The 17640-nt window shown below is 48.1% G+C and overlaps 5 protein-coding genes and 1 non-coding gene across 7 annotated transcripts; 4 read left to right on the top strand and 2 right to left on the bottom strand.

The window, feature by feature from the left end:
• Positions 1-130: 130 nt before the first annotated feature.
• On the bottom strand, positions 131-2235 carry E1B28_008999 (uncharacterized protein). The gene is made up of 3 exons (XM_043153848.1): positions 1704-2235; positions 1032-1651; positions 131-974 (listed from the first exon to the last, which is right to left on the bottom strand). Exons 1-3 carry the CDS (start codon positions 1781-1783, stop codon positions 274-276), a joined length of 1401 nt encoding a protein of 466 aa, XP_043009133.1. The 5' UTR covers positions 1784-2235; the 3' UTR covers positions 131-273.
• Positions 2236-2252: 17 nt separating this feature from the next.
• Positions 2253-6066, top strand: E1B28_008998 (uncharacterized protein). Of its 2 annotated transcripts, XM_043153846.1 has the most exons (15): positions 2253-2603; positions 2668-2768; positions 2816-2936; positions 2990-3119; positions 3176-3384; positions 3446-3624; positions 3691-3877; positions 3936-4186; positions 4251-4472; positions 4528-4719; positions 4803-4990; positions 5040-5146; positions 5200-5351; positions 5418-5628; positions 5696-6066. In XM_043153846.1, the coding sequence occupies exons 1-15, from the start codon at positions 2345-2347 to the stop codon at positions 6013-6015; spliced, it is 2829 nt and encodes a 942-aa protein (XP_043009131.1). In that variant the 5' UTR covers positions 2253-2344; the 3' UTR covers positions 6016-6066. The 2 variants fall into 2 exon arrangements, with proteins under 2 accessions (XP_043009131.1, XP_043009132.1); XM_043153847.1 differs by having other exon boundaries at positions 2253-2768.
• A 162-nt stretch (positions 6067-6228) lies between these two features.
• Positions 6229-7445, top strand: E1B28_008997 (uncharacterized protein). The gene is made up of 5 exons (XM_043153845.1): positions 6229-6709; positions 6767-6813; positions 6868-6894; positions 6946-7051; positions 7100-7445. The coding sequence occupies exons 1-5, from the start codon at positions 6260-6262 to the stop codon at positions 7205-7207; spliced, it is 738 nt and encodes a 245-aa protein (XP_043009130.1). The 5' UTR covers positions 6229-6259; the 3' UTR covers positions 7208-7445.
• On the top strand, positions 7445-12074 carry E1B28_008996 (uncharacterized protein; the record flags this gene model as incomplete). The annotated part of the gene is made up of 8 exons (XM_043153844.1): positions 7445-7721; positions 7773-8973; positions 9022-9162; positions 9223-9490; positions 9556-10069; positions 10121-10242; positions 10696-10782; positions 11025-12074. The coding sequence occupies 8 exons, from the start codon at positions 7445-7447 to the stop codon at positions 12072-12074; spliced, it is 3660 nt and encodes a 1219-aa protein (XP_043009129.1).
• Positions 12075-15203: 3129 nt separating this feature from the next.
• E1B28_008995 (uncharacterized protein) lies at positions 15204-16671 on the top strand. The gene is made up of 2 exons (XM_043153843.1): positions 15204-15269; positions 15322-16671. Exons 1-2 carry the CDS (start codon positions 15220-15222, stop codon positions 16160-16162), a joined length of 891 nt encoding a protein of 296 aa, XP_043009128.1. The 5' UTR covers positions 15204-15219; the 3' UTR covers positions 16163-16671.
• Positions 16672-17506: 835 nt separating this feature from the next.
• Positions 17507-17610, bottom strand: E1B28_008994. The gene has a single exon. It is a non-coding gene; the product is annotated as a tRNA-Thr (tRNA).
• Positions 17611-17640: the final 30 nt, after the last annotated feature.

Raw genomic sequence — 17640 nt, 5'->3', positions numbered from 1 at the left:
TCGAGCTTCCAAGTAAGTAACTCCCAGATGTACCTACTGTAAAGTACGAAAGGAATATAATATAATAGAACAGCTAGGGTTCCCAAGGGATCAGAGCATCAGAACAGCCAGTTATCTACAGTATTGCAGTATCCGGATACTTTTTATTCTGCATACTGAGATCTCAGATGAATGTAGGCGAGCTCCACATATATATCTCATTACGGTAATTTTGTCTAGAGTTAACAATGAATGGTACAACCGAGACCTGTTTCCCACTTCCAACTTTCAATGTCAGCGTCCGTTAGGATCATTGACATCTCCACTAAAATTACCGTCGCCAGTCGGTGTGGAAGCGGCCTGTGAGGCTTGAGCTGTTCCAGCACTACCTGTGTTATCACCACTGGGAGGCACATTGGGAGGAGAATTCTCGTCAGTCGAATCGGTCCCCGTCGAATCAGCACCATCTGTAGAGTCCGTCCCCATCGAACCGTTTGAGTCTGTTCCTGTCTCGGTCGAATCGGTGCCACCTGTTGAGTCGGTCTCTGTCGAGTTGCCGGTAGATCCACCTGTAGAAGTGTTTGTCTCTGTCGAATTCGAACACGTCGACCCGATGTCCGTAGAGTTCGACGCTGTAGAGGAATCTGTCCCCGTTGAATTGGAACACCCTGTCGTCGAGCTAGTATCCGTAGAGTTCGACGCCGTAGAGGGATCTGTCTCTGTTGAATTGGAACTGTCCGTCGTCGAGCCAGTATCCATGCAAGTGTTACAATCTGTTGTCGTCGAGTTCAAGGTCCCATCGGTGCTAGAGCCAGCATCCGGAGAATTCGACGTTCCAGCGCTAGAATCTGTTGTCGTCGAGTTGGTCTCGCCACTACCACCGGTGCTAATAGTTCCGTCGGACGACTCTGAAGAGCCACCGGAAGAAACGACCTTCCCTGAAACGCACGTGCAGGAAGAGATGTCGGGTTGCGCCCCAAAAGGACACGAACCAGCTAGGAATATTCGTAAGTTTTATTAATCACTAAGACAGCCCTGTGTAACAAACTCACGGGCACCAAATTTGATGATAGGATAGTTAGGACCACCGTAGACTCCAATAACGACGCCTTCCGACTGTGCGTTGATAACCCCAATCAATTCTGGATTGATCGGAGCTCTCAAACAATATGGAGTGGCTGGGACGATACCAAGTATTCTGACTGCCTCCCTTGGCTGCTTTCGGTAAGCAACGGCGAAACCGATTAGATCTTCACGGTTTACAATCCCTTTGCTTTTGGCGAAGGTAATCATTGCGTCCGCAACATCCTGCTGAGCGCAAGGATCAGCAGTCGCAAGTAATGCGTCTAAACTGCGAGTGTTTCCGATAAAACAGGGAGAGTCAATGCCGACAATGTCTGCTCCACTAGCCAGACAGAGATCTTGCCATCCCAAGAGGAATGACGGGAAGCCGAGTCCAGAGAAACGTGGGAATAGTGGAGTGCCATTCGTGGCGTTGGTTGAATTCGCGTCGAGAGGGATGGTAGAGTTTTGAATAACTGTCGAGTTCCCCGAAGGCAATGGTGGAGTACCTTCACTCGAGTTGGCGGTAGGCGAAACAGGTGGAATGTTGGAATCTGATTTCGCTGGAATTTGACCTTGAGAAACGCATGAAGGAGGGGGAACGAGTTCACTAGGTCGCATTAAGCCTTCATCCAGACTCCACTTGTAAGGTTTTGGCTCACCTACGATGAATAAAGCGGCGAGCATCGGTTACCAGACACAATGCGAGAAAGAGCGGAAAATAAGAGATCGATAATCTCATTGCGCGAGAAGAATCTAAGAGAAAGGTAGAAACGGAGAGAACAGGTATCGCCCAGCGAATCGAGAAGAACAAAGTGGAATGTGGAATGTGTGTTCAATGGCTTTTTAAAGTAGCCGTAGAACGGACTTGTCAATGTTCATCAAGTGCGGGTACATGATTGACATGCTTTACAAGTGGGTTGGCACTGAGCGATCAGAAGATCACAGCGGTTAGACGTCTGGAAATAGAATACGACCCTCAATCGTCAATAAGATTGCGCCCAACGTCCTTGATAATTGGCAGATGGATGGCTGGTCTAGCAACCAATCATGGTAGAGTAAAATGCTGAAGTCACACAGGCTAACCATTCATAGCCTTCAGGTGGGATTCGATGGGAACCAAGACTCCGTAAACAGTAATGAGCATGCTCAGTAAAGAGGGCCAGGAGTGAGCTGACAGTGGTGGTAGTGAGAGTGCTTCCTTAGAACTTCTTTCATACAGTAAAGACTGCACGTGACCTTTCTATCAATTTTTTCTTGCTGAGGGCAAAGCTGTAGGAGCTCCCTCCCTCTGCTCGCAACCATGTCTATTACGACCGAAGACCCTGCACCTCCTCGTAAAAAGGCTCGTCAATCTCCGAAGAAAACCACAAGATCTCCCACAGAATCCAGACTTTTCGTTCCATTCCGTGCCCTTGGTCTCGTCACTAATCACGTCCCCTTCGTCTTGCAAACCCGTTCTCACAAAGGAGCCATCGATGGACCACGAATACACATCTTAACCTGTCTTGGAAAGTCTTGGGCTCTGTGGAATGGTGCGAAAATGGATTTGTTGTTTGTTGGTACGTGACAGGGTCATCTCGTCAAATTTCCACATACCCTTGCACCGCCAACGGATATTCATAGGTCCTGGGGTCTCAGAACAGATTTCATGTTTGACGATGGACGGAGATGCTGTGTGGGCTGCCACCGGTTGTCATGCAGTCAAATATCTGCGAGGGAGAGAGGTATAGATAACATTCGTCTTATTGACCATATGATTAACGCCCTCCAGATGTTACGCGTATCAAATCCTGTCGAAATAAATCTTTCTTTCATCACGATATTTGGATCGCGATTGCTTGCTCTAACGGAAACTGGAGACAGATTACTTTGCTGGGATACTACTGGCGGGGGTGAGTTGTTGTATTAGCCACCCACGATCGAGTGGCTGAGCTTATTACTGAAGATTTTCAGTTCATGATACAATTCGATAACGGATTCACTGCTACTCTAATTCTCCACCCGGCCACCTATGTCAACAAGATCCTAGTATCCAGTAGTGAAGGAGATCTACAGTTATGGAACATACAGTCGCAGTCCGTCCTCAATTCCGATTGTTCGTTGAACTTCTTACGAATGATTCTGTTTACAGAGCTTGTATACATAAATTCCCTGCCTCTCGACTGGTCAGCTCCACCAGCACGAGTGCGATCACAGCCATGACACAATCTCCTGCGATTGATGTGGTGGGCATTGGCTTTTCCTCCGGGGAGATTTCAGTTTACGATGTGCGTGCAGACGAGCGTCTAATGCGCATCTTCATGACGGGGGGAGGTATACGGTCGTTAAGTTTCCGGAGTGGTACGCAAATACATACCGATAACTAGAATATTCCTGAATCCAGTCCTTCTGATTTTGACAGACGGCGAACCAATCCTAGCCTCAGCCTCTTCGTTGGGTCACATCGCACTATGGGATCTAAACGCAGGCGGTCGTCTTCTTCACATGGTGCATGGTGCCCATGACAGTGCCATCAGTTCACTGGAATGGGTACCGGGGCAGCCCGTACTCATCAGTTCCGGCGAAGATAACAGCGTTAAGGTCCGTCTATTTCTGGAATCCGTTCCAATATTTGCTTCGCGCTCCCACTGACCTTCCAATTGATAGCAATGGCTTTTCGATTCACCGACATCCGCTCCTCGCCTACTGAAATTCCGTTCAGGACACTCTGCCCCCCCACATCTAATTAGTTATTATGGTGATGATGGAAAACAAATCATGACAGCGTCGAGGGATCGGAGTTTACGGTGTACCTCAGTGGTTCGGGATTCTCGTTCCTTCGAGTTATCGCAAGGTATCTATATGGTTTTAAACTCAACCTATGATTAGTTGTAGCCTTACCTTTTATATAGGTTCTCTGTCGAAAAAGGCCTCGTCACAATCAGTCCCCGTCGGCTCTTTGAAATTCCCGGCAGCGATAGCGATATCCCATTCATCTGCTCGTTCTAAGGATTGGGATGACATTCTCACGGCACATACGGATGAGATATTTGCTCGCACTTGGACTATGCAAGGAAAGCGTCTCGGGAAATATAGTTTTAGTTTTGCCGAAGCTGCTAAATCGAAGGGAAAGGGCCGTGTCCCCCTTGTTGGTTCAGCGAAGGTTTGTCACATCTTGCCGTCTCTTCATATTTACGTTCATCCAAACCAACACTTCTAACGTGCAGGCAGTCTGTGTGACAGCTTGCGGAAACTTTGGTCTGGCAGGTTCTTCAACGGCGGCGATTCATATGTGGAATATGCAATCCGGAATTCGGCGGCGTACATTTGAAGTTGGTCCTGCTTCTCACAAAGCCACTACAAAGGAAAGAGAACGTTCGGTTACTGGATTGGCATCTGATGCGCTGAATCGAGTTGTTATCGCCTCTACGCTTGATGGGACTGTCAACGTATGTCCCTCCCCCTGAAAACCAAGTACATAATTGATGAATCTTTATTCAATAGTTTTTCGATTTCCACACCGCCAAACTAGACCATACCCTCGTCTTACCATCAGCCGCAGTATCGCTTGTACTTCATCGTGACAGCGGGTTGTTGGCTGTCGTATGTGATGACATGGTCGTACGTATAGTGGATATTGAGACGAGAAAAGTTGTTAGGGAGCTTGGAGGGTTCCGAGGGAGAGTCTTGGATGTGGTAAGTACCTCCTCCTCCTTTGCAACACGTCCCAATTATCGTTACTTATTACGTCTGTTCTCCCCTTTTCCCGCGTTACCTAGACGTTTTCTGCAGATTCGAGGTGGCTTATTACCACTTCGTTGGATTCGATCATCCGGACATTTGATATACCCAGCGGTAGATTGGTGGATGCTTTCAAAACCTCCAGTGTAGCGTCGAGTGTGTCGTTCTCTCCTACGAGTGATTTCCTGGCTACGTCGCATGTAGATAGTGTGGGGGTGTATTTGTGGTATGATCAAACATGTACTTACTTCTTCCGATACTCACCGATATCGTAGGGCTAATCGCGCACAATTTGCTGAAGTTTCTCTTCAAGGCATATCCGAGGAAGAGGTGGCCAATGTTCAGCTTCCGTCGATGCAAGGTGTCGGAGAAGAGGATCAAGGTAGGGGGGAAACACAGCTTCGGAGTCTGCGAGTTTCTGACCGGGGATTCTAGATCTCGACGCCCTGCAGCCACTTACTGTGGGCGTAACCAACTCGACTGGGGATGTATTCTCGACGCCACCGCGACTCGACGGGGACCTTATTACGCTTACTTTGTTGCCCCGTTCTAAGTGGCAGACTTTGCTTAATATAGAGGTAATCCAGGTGAGACTTCATATTCATATTTATATCCTTAAAATCGATTTCTTGACACACCATTTACTTTTACAGCAACGGAATAAACCAAAAGAACCTCCGAAGGGGCCAGAACAGGCGCCGTTTTTCTTGCCTACACTCCCTGGTGTCGAACAACGATTTGTCACACAAAACTCAACGGAGAGCGCGTCAAAGCAAGAAAAGAAGAGAAGATTGGAACAAGCCGCGGCGAAATCCAGCAGTGTGTTCCTAGAAAAACTCGTGGCAGAAAAAGCAGACGGAGATTGTCAGTCTTCTTTTCTTTCTTTTTGATTGCTCTGATGATCCTTGTCCCAATTCTTCCGCTTTCCTAGACGAATCTTTCTTCGCATATGCGAAAACTTTGTCTCCTTCTGCCCTGGATTTGGAGATTCGCTCTCTTGGAACCCTGGCGCACATGCAGGTTTTCATCAACGCCACGATACAACGGTTACTATCTCATCAGGACTTTGAGGCCGTTCAAGCGCTGCAAAATGTGTTCTTGAAGGCGCATGCCGATGAGATCATTGGAAATCCGGAGATGCATGATGATCTAGAGAGGTTGAAGGATGTTCAGAAAGGGGAGAGTAGGCGAGTTCTGGCACTAGTAGCGAGTTCACTTGGTGCGCTAGGATTTGTGAGAGACACGATGTGAACGTAAAAATAGTCGAAATTTGACGAACCCACACAACGTGGTCCTTCCCCAAACTTATGTCCAGCCTACTATAGGCTGCAGTTGAAGTATCGAACGTATGAAAGTCATCTGAAGGATGTGGTTTTTTTTTTTGCTTTCGTTCTGTTGCGGGGTTAAAGGGCTTGTTCGGCCCGTTTTCAACTCAGCGCTCAGTACTCAGTGCTCAGTTCACAGGGGCTGCCGCGTTGCTTGTCCAACGACGGGCATGGCAACCTTCGCACTTCCTGGTGTTCCAGCTCTGTCGCGGGCTCTTACCCCAATCGCGCTGTTCGCTAACCTAGAAAAGCTCCCTCCACATCTTCCTACCTTGATAAACTGGTTCATTATATTCACCTTTGTCCAGCTCGTTGTTTCCCCGATTCTTAGCTCTCTTGTTTCTACAACATACTCAACCATCACAAGGAAACAGAAATGGCACATGCACGTTGTTTCGCAACTACACGCGTTCACGGTCGTTCTGCTCGCTATGAGGTACCTTTCAGTAGAGGATTTGCAGAAGGATAAGTTGTATGGGTGGGACGATAGGGTTGGTACGCTCCAGGCTATTGCGGTCGCTTTTTTTCTATGGGACACATTGAATGAGCTGATCTTGGCGGACGAACTGGGATTCGTCTTGCATGGATTGGCCTGTTTGTTGATTTACACGTTTGCTTTCGTGAGTGATATCGATGCCTTTACAAGGCCGGGTTTTCATTGAAAACTATTCCTGCAGTCACCGTACCTGTGTTATTTTGCTACGAGATCTTTACTCTGGGAAACGTACGCTGTTGCACTCCATCTATAGTATTGCGACCGTCTTATCCTTCCATACAGGAGCACGATTTTTCTCAACATCCACTGGTTCGTTCTTCTTGCTTTCACTATTCTGTTTTTATATCTGAAGAAGAATAGGTTCCTTGATAAAACAAAACAGACCGGAAGTGCCTTTCAGCTGGTCAATGGGATACTTCTGATTATTACGTTTTTCTGTGCGAGAATCGTTTACGGCTTGTGGACGGTAAGTCCGGACAGACTTCTCCAATGTAAGGTTATTCAACGTTTACAGTCCTACGAATTTTGGCGTGTGATAATGGGTGCCGAACTCCCCTTCGCCTTCTATCTCGTCTTCTGCACAGGCAATATTTTGTTGACCGGCTTGAATTTAGTGTGGTGAGTTCGTTTGTCTCTGTTTCCACGATTCCACCCTGGGTCTTTGACGCACTGGCTGTTAGGTTTGGAAAAATGATTTACGCGTTGCAGAGGAGATTCAAAAAGCCTCAGAAAGTGAATGGAGCCAGCCTTTAGACGTAGACTTGAGCGAGATAGTTATGCGTAAACTAAAGTACTGTGGGGAAGCCTGCTATTAGGCGCGCCTACACACGTCCCGTTCTTGACTCTTATATAAACTTACATGTCATCAACACCCACCGAGTCTCGACCAGCTTCGCCTACTGCAACATTACCGGATCCTACAACTCCCATAACTGTACTTGCAAATGGTTATAACTATAGATTCAACTACGGAAAGGGCCCAGAATCTGTATCTGGAACGACCGACAATAATGCATACGTGACAGCAGGAAACAACCCGCCGTTGAACTTGCATCTCAACTTTTCCGCATCGACGAGCAACCTTTTACTAGGCTCTTTGCCGCAAGAATGGAGTAGCAATAGAGATGGTTTTCATGGTGAGTTGTTCAAGCAGGTGTATTCGGGTCTAAACAATCATTCCGTTTCAGCAATCTCGACGGTACTGAACCACCCGCATAAGCGACAAGCACCTCCGAAAGCTCACAGCTCACTTCCGAGTATTCCCTCTGCCGATCTGCCTCGCGTGAAACGGAAAGATTTTGACGGATATCTACGCGCCATTGCACCAGAATATGCAAAGTTTGAGACTAGCAGGCAACAATCCCAGCCAACCGCATCTACATCTCAAGTCGACGGTGAGGACGAACCAGACTCACGAACACCTCTTCCCGGGCTCCTCACCCAGTTGCAATCTCAACCATCACTTGACTCGATCCCAGAAATATTCTTCTCTCCTTCATTCGATCTCGCTGACCCGAAAACTTTCGCAACGGTGTCAGAATCAGAGGAAGGAGATCCAGACCCCAGCTCACTCTCACAAACTTCACCCCTCCTCGAAAAACTTTCTCATTATCTCGATACACTGGAAATTCACCTGTCCCATGAGATCACCCTCCGTTCCTCGTCGTTCTTCACCGCGCTCTCGAATCTACAGACATTACATTCAGAGAGTACTACGTGTCTCTCGCAAATCACTCGTCTCCGGGGCATGCTATCCGAGGTGGACGAGAACGTTGCGAGAAGAGGGCTGGAGGTTGTCAGGATTGAACAGAAGTTGAGAAAGGTGGGAGCTGCGGAGGAGGGGGTGAAGGGGTTGGAAGAAGTTGTCAGAGTGACTGGTGAAGCAAGAGACTCGGTTAGTCAAGGAAAGTGGGAGGAAGCCTTGGAAGTTGTGGGTGTTCTAGAGAGTATGTGGGAGGACAGGAATAAAACAGGTTCATCGTCTCAAGGTCCTTCCATTTCTTTGGAGTCCGTGAAAGAAGACGAAGAGGAGCTCATTGAAGTGAAACCGAAACTGAACATGACCTTACCGCTATCATCGTTCAATGCTTTCAGTGCTTTACCAACCCATTTACAGACTCTTACGATGGAGATCGCTGCGCGTCTGTCTGACGAGTTTGTCTCGATTTTACGTGACGATTTCACGGCGTTCATCTTGACGAGAAGGAAGCGGAGCAGAATAGAGCTAGAAGGGTTTAAGGACTTGCTTGGGTCGAAATTTTCTGCTCTTATACGGACGAATGGATTGAAAGAGGCGACGTTGAGCTGGAGTGAAGTTGTTTTGGGTGACTTGGGGAAAAGTGTGGTGAGGAAACACTTTGAGGAGAAGGAGTCTGAGCAAGAAAACGGGTACGAGATATTATTTTTGTTGCCTTCTACGCTCATACATGTCTACAGGGACGTTCTACAATCGACACCGTCGCATACAGATTTCATGATGCGACTACGCGGCACGTACTCGGACGTTCTGAGTGCCATTGAAGCATTACAAACTCAAAGTGAAGTAATTCGGGAGGTTTTGGAGTGCTTGAAGCGGTTGTAAGTCTTAATTTCCTCGTCGCTTTCTTCCCTTGCTCACCTACACTTTTCACTTTTTAGACACCCCACATTCAATCTCACAACGGAGACCATCTCCACGCTAACAGAAGACCTCCATTCTCTCCTCACATCCTTTACATCTCTCGCACATACGTCACTTGCTTCAGAATTCACATCAACAACGAGCACAGCTAGGCTGATGGAGTTGGGGTTGAGTGAATTTGTGGAGATGTACCGAGAGACTCACGGGTTTGTCGTCGAGTGCGAGGTCCGGTGTAAGTGTATGGTTGTGGCGCTCAGAGGAGGGCTTGGGAGCGTTGCGAAGGGGGTGAGTGTTCACTCTACTTGTCTCTGTGACCCAAGACTGATGTTTGGTACTTGACTTTTCCCCAGTGGCTCAACTCATTCCATCAATCTCGGTTATCACAACAAGCCAAAGCGGTGGAAGACGAAGTTTGGAATGCTTCTGAGGAGGTGGGCGAGGACGTGCAAGCCGTCGTCAAGATAATAATCGATGCGGCTGTGAAGGACGGGGATTTACTTACATTCAGATCTACAGTTTCAGAGAATACGTCGCAACCTGCTTTCGTCTCCTCTCCCTCTTTTACATCGACACCAGTGCCTAACACTCCCACTCCGACCTCTTCCACTTCCAAACCGACAAAAACAACGAAATACCTCCGGATTGATAACCACACCTACTACACGGTTCCATGCACGGGCAACCTCCTGGTTCTGCTCACTGAGTACATGCGTTTACCCCCGAATATCTCGTTGTTGACGACGGACGTGATGAGTCGGACAATGGAGTTTCTCAAGACATTCAATTCGAGGGTGTGTCAAGTTGTGCTTGGGGCGGGGGCGATGAGGAGTGCAGGTCTGAAGAATATCACAGCGAGACATTTGGGTGGGTGCGTTCTCCGGCTTGGGAGTGGATGCTGACGTTTATGAGTTGCAGCGCTTGCGTCGCAGTCGTTGTCGATTATGATAGCGCTTATTCCGTACGTAAGAGAGATGTTTCGAAGGTATCTGAGCCAGAAACAAGCGGTAATGTTGGTTGAATTCGACAAGGTGAAACGGGTGAGTTTGTCTTTTGTCTATCTTCCTTCAAACTGGCACGACTGCCATGATAACGCAAGAATCCAATGATCTGGTTTTGGAAGAGCGTTGTCTTTTGTTTCTTTTGATTGTTCCACTTTCTGTCACCGAATACCGAAATCTTTCCACGACCAACTACGGGTTCCCCAATTTTCCCACTTGGTGGGATTTTGGGGAGTTTCAGAATCCTTGTTTGCGCCCTGTGACGCCCCCTTGGACGGTTCCAGACTGGGCTGATACGCCATCGGAACTGCTTTGCGTTTAGCGCGCTACATGATGTTTGATGTGGACCTATCCACTAGTTCTACACAGTACTAGGGATTTTCGGTATCCCGAAGCCCGAATGTTACGGACTTCCTGTGTTTTCCTTGAAAGGGGGTGTCACACCGGCCGTGCTATTTCCTTTCTTGATCACTGACTATGGCCACCTTGTAGGACTACCAAGTACACCAAAACGAGATTCACGCAAAACTCATAGCGATCATGGGCGACCGACTTTCCGCACATATCAAGAGTCTTCAGGCACGTTAATCCCTTTTTTTTACCTTTCTACCTTCCATTTTTGATTCCCCTTTCACGTTTTCCGCTATGACACCTGTTCCTTGATTTTTGTGTCATTTACACCCGCTGGTACCTTGATTGCGATGTCGGTCTTCCGTGTCTTGTACTTCCTCTCACCCCACCCACGGAGAAAGTGTTGCGTTCGCACGACTTTGTTTACTTTTCGTTCTCGTCTTCGGGATTCCCTCACTAACTTTACACAGGCCGTCGATTGGTCAACCCCACCCAAGCCCTCGTCCACTTCACCTGGTTCCGTAGTGGTAAATGACTACATGGAACTCCTCGTCAAAGAAACCGTGACACTCCACAAAGTGCTGTCACGATACCTCTCTAGTGGCGTAGTAGAGGACGTCATGAGTCAAGTATTCGCCGCAGTCAATCATAGACTTTCAGAAGAGTACGGGAAGATCGAGTTACCAGGGGAAGGCGCGAAAGTCAGACTACTAGCAGACGCAAAATACCTTCACTCCCGGTTGTCAGCACTGAAAAACGTTGGGGGGTTGAGTAATATGCTTGAGATTGTGGTACAAGAAAAACGATTACCGGGAGCAAAGGTTCCTTCCTCTCCGTCGTTCCCAATGTCACCTCCCCCACATCCGTACCCACAAACCAAGTCGCCACCGGCACCCCCTGCGAGTGCGAGTCAGAGGTTGAAAGGCTTATTGAGGTCTACCTCCATTTCAATGCAACCGCAAACGAGAAGGGTTTCCTCTCAAAGTTCAAATTCGGCTCTTGGTCTTACGGAAGTAGAAGAGCCGACACCTTTGGATACGATGACGACTAGTACGGAGACAAAGGCAGAAGAAGTTCGTAGTCCCGGTCCCAGTACACTCCAGAGGACTGGATCTTCTGCGTCGGGCTCTGGGTTTAGAGAATTCGAAGCCCCTCCATCTCCCGTTCCTCCAGTAAAGGATGTCACCGCCGCTCAAGCACAAGTGGATGGCGATGGCGGTACTAAAGCCGAGGTACTGGAAGGAGTGAACGGAACCCCACCCCCTGCTCCATTGAAAGAGAAAGAGAGGAGCGTGGGTGGTGTTACCCTGAACACAAGCGAGAGACTGAAAGGGTTACTGTCTGGAAGTGGAAAGAGGAAAGATTCTCTTACGCCCTCCGGTGAGGTAGGGACCGAGAAGGCGGAAGGATTGACAGTGACAGAGGTGCAAGTGGAAGGGGAAAATGAAAGAGCGGGTTCTGGACTCGGAGAGAGGGAAGCATCTCCGTCTCTACCTCCGTTACCGAACGAAGGGCCTTGATGGAGAGAATGGGCTAGGGGTTTTAGTCTTCGTTTTCAGAGGTTCGACGGTTGTGTTTTTCGCTCTTTTTTGTTTTCTTTTATTTTATTAATTACTTACGGAGGGCGCCTTGGAATAGATTTCGTTTCTTGCTTTTCTTTGGTCTTACCGGAGTGTGTCAAACACCTGAAAGGTATGAGTCTCTTCATTCCACCCATATGTCTAGTTCGTTCTTAATGAGGTGGCATTGATAGTGAGTGGCGTACCCAACTTCACTTCACTTCAACTCTTTCAATTTCATCTCACTATAGGTGACATCGAGTCTCGAATTTCTCGCCTCCCGTCTCTCATTGGGGTTTTCATATTACTGGCCTGAATTTGGATTGACACTCAACAGCAGACTTGGGCTTGACATGTCACTTGTTTGTCGAGCCATGGACACTGTACCAAAGGGCCTCGCTTCATCGAACAACGTTATCTTCTATCGCGTCTTCGGGACATCCGAACCCTCCCGAATGTCCGCCTGGGGACAGGCTTTTAGTCAGAAGCTGTTGGGATTACATTGGTCAGCGAGTGCCAGGGCAGTTTCGCTTCCTCAACAAGTTGCCTTGCTTTATTTGCTTTCAGTGCGGTCCCGGTGGCATCGAACGACGTCAAATATTTGGGTCTCGGCTTTGACGACGACCTTACTGAAACGGGTCCGTCGTCCGTGCCGTACACAGTTTTCCTTGGTCCCTTCGCACGTTTGGAATCGGATGTTCGGATTTATTCGGATATTGTTCGGCGCCCTTCCGAATCTGAATTCTTTTCACGGGCGACCTAGAGGGTCCTCCCTCACCTCACTTCAAGTTCCATGGATTTTTTATTTCTATTGCTTGTGGCACCCTCGGTTCCCCACAATCTCCGCTACCAATACCAGCAACATGACCAGAACGGTACTACAACCCTATTTTTATCGTTCGTTCACCCTACCAGTCCCGGAAACGGTACTAATAACCCCTCCTCTTCTCCTGATTTGGATTTGTGGGTGTAGTTAGGCACCCTCTCCTGAAAGCTGAGCTTTCACCGCTCTCGGTCTCTCGAGCTTCCAATCTCGGAATTGTGGCTTTTTGAACCGAGTTGGTCTGGGTTTAGGGTGCGTCCGACGTACGAATATAACATAAACAACCTGAAAAGGCTCGACGAGTGCAGAACTGCGGAATGGCACTCGGTGTGCCGCAAGCGTAATCAATAGAAGAATTTGTGGCTTGCTTTACAAGCCGAATACGATTGCTTATTGCTGTTCTCACGACCGTATATCCAGTGATTGATAGTTTTTAAAAGATCATCTGAGCCTCCTCCTCGCTCCCATGTAAATTTTCCAACGTTGATCTATTAATTTTTGACTTTGAAACTTGGCATGATGCTGCGAATCATGAAAAAGTCCTTGAGAGCCAAGGACCCGTTATCGCGAACCCACGTTTGAAGGTCGCGACCCGTGCGCGTGAGTCGTCAACGCACTCGGTCCCTCAACTCCTTATTCTTTTCTCACTGATGCTGCCTTCCGTCTAGTTTTTCTGATTCTTGACTTTCAATTGATCGATCATCCCTTCGCCTAGTTATACTCAATTAAAGATTGTCCTCGGACTTTAATTGTTGAAATTATACTGGAGTGAAAACACGTTTGTTTGCCATCGCCGTGCTCATTGGTTTACCGTTCGACGCCCGTGCAAGTCAACATCCAATGTTGACTCGCTAGAACACGACCGGAGAGTCGACAAAACACCTCCGAGAGTTATTAATTTCAGAAGGATCAGAATGACGCACGGGTTTCTTTCCCCGCTGTTCCATGTTCGCTTCATTGTTGTGGTAGAATCCATCTTTGTTTCGCAAACTATCAGCTCCACGCATCACAACAATTCGATGCATCCCTTGTTTACCGAGAGTAAAAAAAATGAACTGAATATGTAGGGAGGACAAAATAACTTCGTCATCCACTACATCACATCCTTCCAGCAAAGATTGAATTGCGCTTTGCCCTTAGCTCCAAGTTGCTTTGACACCCGATTTACCGAGTGTCGCGCCTCGAATTGAGACCTGGACGTGTTTAAAGTTGTTTTTCTTTGGAGATTCTAGAACTTTGAAACAGATTCTGGTCTAGAGATGGGAAAGGAAGGAGATCATCATTACTCTGATGACTCGGTGGTTCGGTGGTCTGGAGATTCGGTCCGTTGTTGTAGCTAACAGTGGAATGTTATGACAGACCTATATTGATTGTCACATAACGTATGACCCCAAACCTGGATCAATGACTCGTCTCGACTCGAGAGGGGGGGGTGTGAAGGGGGATCAATGTGACGAACGAAGTGAAGATCATTTCGAAGCTACCGAAGTTTAGTGATGCGATATGCTGTTCTTCCATTCCAACGTCCTGGGAAAGGTTGATTGCGAGCGCAGTCTCATTTTACAGCAGTGGCTGAGTGATTTCTAGAATGTTTTGCTAGGAGGCGTCATCGTATTCGTATTACTGCACATACCCGTCCTTCTTCCACCTAGTTCCTGCGCAGTTTAAAACCGACTAATCGTCCAATCTGTGACACAGGTTGCTGTAATTGATTATTATCTGGGAAAGACAAGAAAACCGTCTGGCGTCACTGGATCCCGCGAGGCGTGCATGCCGATACCCATGCGTATTTACACCCTGGAACCATCGAGCGATGAATGAATGGATGTACCGCCACTGGTTATTGCACGCCCGTGGGTACATACCTCCTTGGGATTGTCAGGTCCCTTGCTCTTTCCTCCCGAGCGGCACTGGCTTCTCGGCGTTCGCGTTGGGTTCGTTTTTCCGATCCGAGGTACTTGCGCGGAAAACATAATGTATACTGATGACTTTTGGTGACATTTGACTGACGATCCTCCCAAAACTCTGATTGGCACCAACGGGAACGGGAAGGGAATGGGAGAACGGGGGACGGGGGGAAGGACCCTGGGATCGGCCGCGTGGACGCACGTGCTGTGACTAGGTGACCAAAGAAAAATGGAATTACCGGCTGGGGATAAATAGTCAAAAGGGGGGCGTTACGATTTAGATCTCACTTTGACTCAAAAAAGGTGTGTGACATGTGTGTCTATATAAGCTCATACCACCACTCCTCCCCATGCTTCGTTCACCTGCGCTCCCACCATGTTTGAGGATTCTTGTATAGTTTGTGGTCGTCCTTTGCTCGATGATAGGTTAGTCTATCACGCTCTTTGGAAACCATAACGCTACTAAATATTACTTCAGTCGAGCATTCTGTAGCGATGAATGCAGATCGCAGGACGCCTCAGAATTATCCTCGTCAGACTGTGATGTACCCCCACTCAGCAGTCGATATTCATGCTATTCCGTCTCCTCATCCGACGACGACGAAGACGAGCTCTCCTCGCTGTCCTCGCCATCGAGATCCCTCTCGTCAGTCACAATAGTCACCGACGACGACTTGACCCTCCCCAGCCGTCTTTCCTACGCACGTCGTCCTTCGGGGACAAACAACCCGTCCATTCAAAAAGCGCTTCCAGTCTCTCAAAGCGTGCCAAGTACAACGGCATCCATCATTAGCGATTCGGAAGACGACATCCCCTTCACTACTGCCGCAGCCACTATAACAACAAAGTCAAAACGTACTAGAAACCGCGCTTCCCTTCCTGCCTATTTCTCTTTACTCCAAACCCAACAGCACCAACACGAATCGTACACGCAACAGCAGTACCACCCGCAGCAACAACCAATCGCATCCACTTCATCTACATCCTCCCCGTCTACGCCCAAACTATCATTAGCAGCCCTAACTGCTGCACTTCCGACGCTTCCTATATCCCCGTCTCGTCGGCGCCTCGGTTTTGGGTACGATTATAGTGACAATGACTCGTGTTCGAGATCGCCTTCACCACCTCATCCACCGATTCCTGACAGCCGAGGCCGACCATCTGTGCGGAGGAACTCTTCTCCTCCACCTAAATTTAACAAGTTCAGGGGCCGACTCCGCGCTGATGAGCTGGCTGGTATGGGTACAGGAGTAGGCGTTCTGGCTCCCGGTTATGGCAATGGACGCAGTGGGCTGTTGGATAGGGAAAGTAGGAGGTGACCTTCCTCTCCCCCCCCCCCCCCCAACTCCTTCGGCTCCGCACAAAAGCGTTAAGTTATTCCTGCATGTTCCAACTTTTTTTTCTTTGCTTTCTGCATCTTCGCATTCAAAAACACACCCCTCATAGAGATTCTTCTTTTTCCCCCATGTTTATTGGGCATCCTTACTGGCATTGATACCTCAAGTTCTTTTTGTGAAAATACCTCAATCCTCTTGTATACCGTTTTCTCCCCCATTCATCGCTGTCCGTTTTTCCTTTTGCGCTCAATGCTATTCAATACTAAAACCGGCACCACTCTCATCGTTTCACCGTTGGCTCCTACGCATATTTTCTGACAATGTCATTCAACTGCATGTTCTATAACTATGGCCATGACCGTTACCCACCGCATACCAGTTATCATCAATCAAAATCCAAAAGGTTTTTCTGTACACATATACGCATTTACACGTTATGACAGCGCGATATACGCGATACTTTGCTCGTCATCCGAATCTATGAGCTTGCCATGCATCAGCATTGCGTGATATGTTTATGTTTTCTTTATCGTCGGAAAATGCGAAGTCCCTCGCGGGTAAATATTCTTTTATTTCTTTCCCCCTTTCTTGCCCATTTCTCCGTATTAGCCGTATTCACCGTCCTCGGTTTCGCTTCTGCAGTCCTTACGGTCACCGAGTCAGCCGCTCAATCGTGGTCCCATATGTGCCTTCTAATGTGACGTCGAAAGTCATCACCCCGATTTCTTTTGTCGCAAGTCATCTATGTACCACATGTCTGAGATGTTCTGGTAATAGACAGTAACGTCAGCGGCGCACAACCCCTTTGATATCAGTTGTATATGATAGATGACGCTATTAGGGGAAACAATGGACAAATCCAAATCCCAAGTTCTGTGTGTAATGACGCTCTCAGCGCTCAGCTTCGTTCAGACTCGGTCGTTGCGGCAGTACGGCAGTCCAGGGCCAGGGCGTCGCGCGTCGGTAATACTTTTAGTACAATTCTCTTGGAATTTTACGACCACGTTCGAGGGCGGTATATTCGTCTTTCGGCACGTTCTTCAACGCAAGTTGAGTATCTGGCACGGGAAGAGAACTAGTCCATAGTACATATCCAATTTCAGAACGGCTGTCAACTCAGAGTTTAACAGGGGGGAAATGACAAACGGGTGGACCGTAAAACGTTTCGCGGTTTGTCTGGTGGCATAGATAGGCGATAATAATAACAATAACTTTTCTTAAATCTCGTACACGTACACGCACGGGTAACCTGGTTAGTGGGATAGAGAATTGCGATAAAAACGAGAACTCTCGGGGTATCGGCATTGGAGAAGACTGAGATAAAAATTCCCTCTAGCCGACTTGAACGACTGACCTCTTCATCGTAAGAATCTTAGGGCTATTCGAACATACCATACTAGTGAAGCGCTCTACCACTGAGCTAAGAGGGAGACACTTCAATTGGGGAGCATCTCACTCTC

Source organism: Marasmius oreades, chromosome 5, assembly GCF_018924745.1.
Source record: "Marasmius oreades isolate 03SP1 chromosome 5, whole genome shotgun sequence".
Lineage (NCBI taxonomy): Eukaryota > Fungi > Basidiomycota > Agaricomycetes > Agaricales > Marasmiaceae > Marasmius > Marasmius oreades.
Note: the sequence above shows the minus strand (reverse complement) of the source record. Positions and strands in the feature narration are given on the sequence as shown.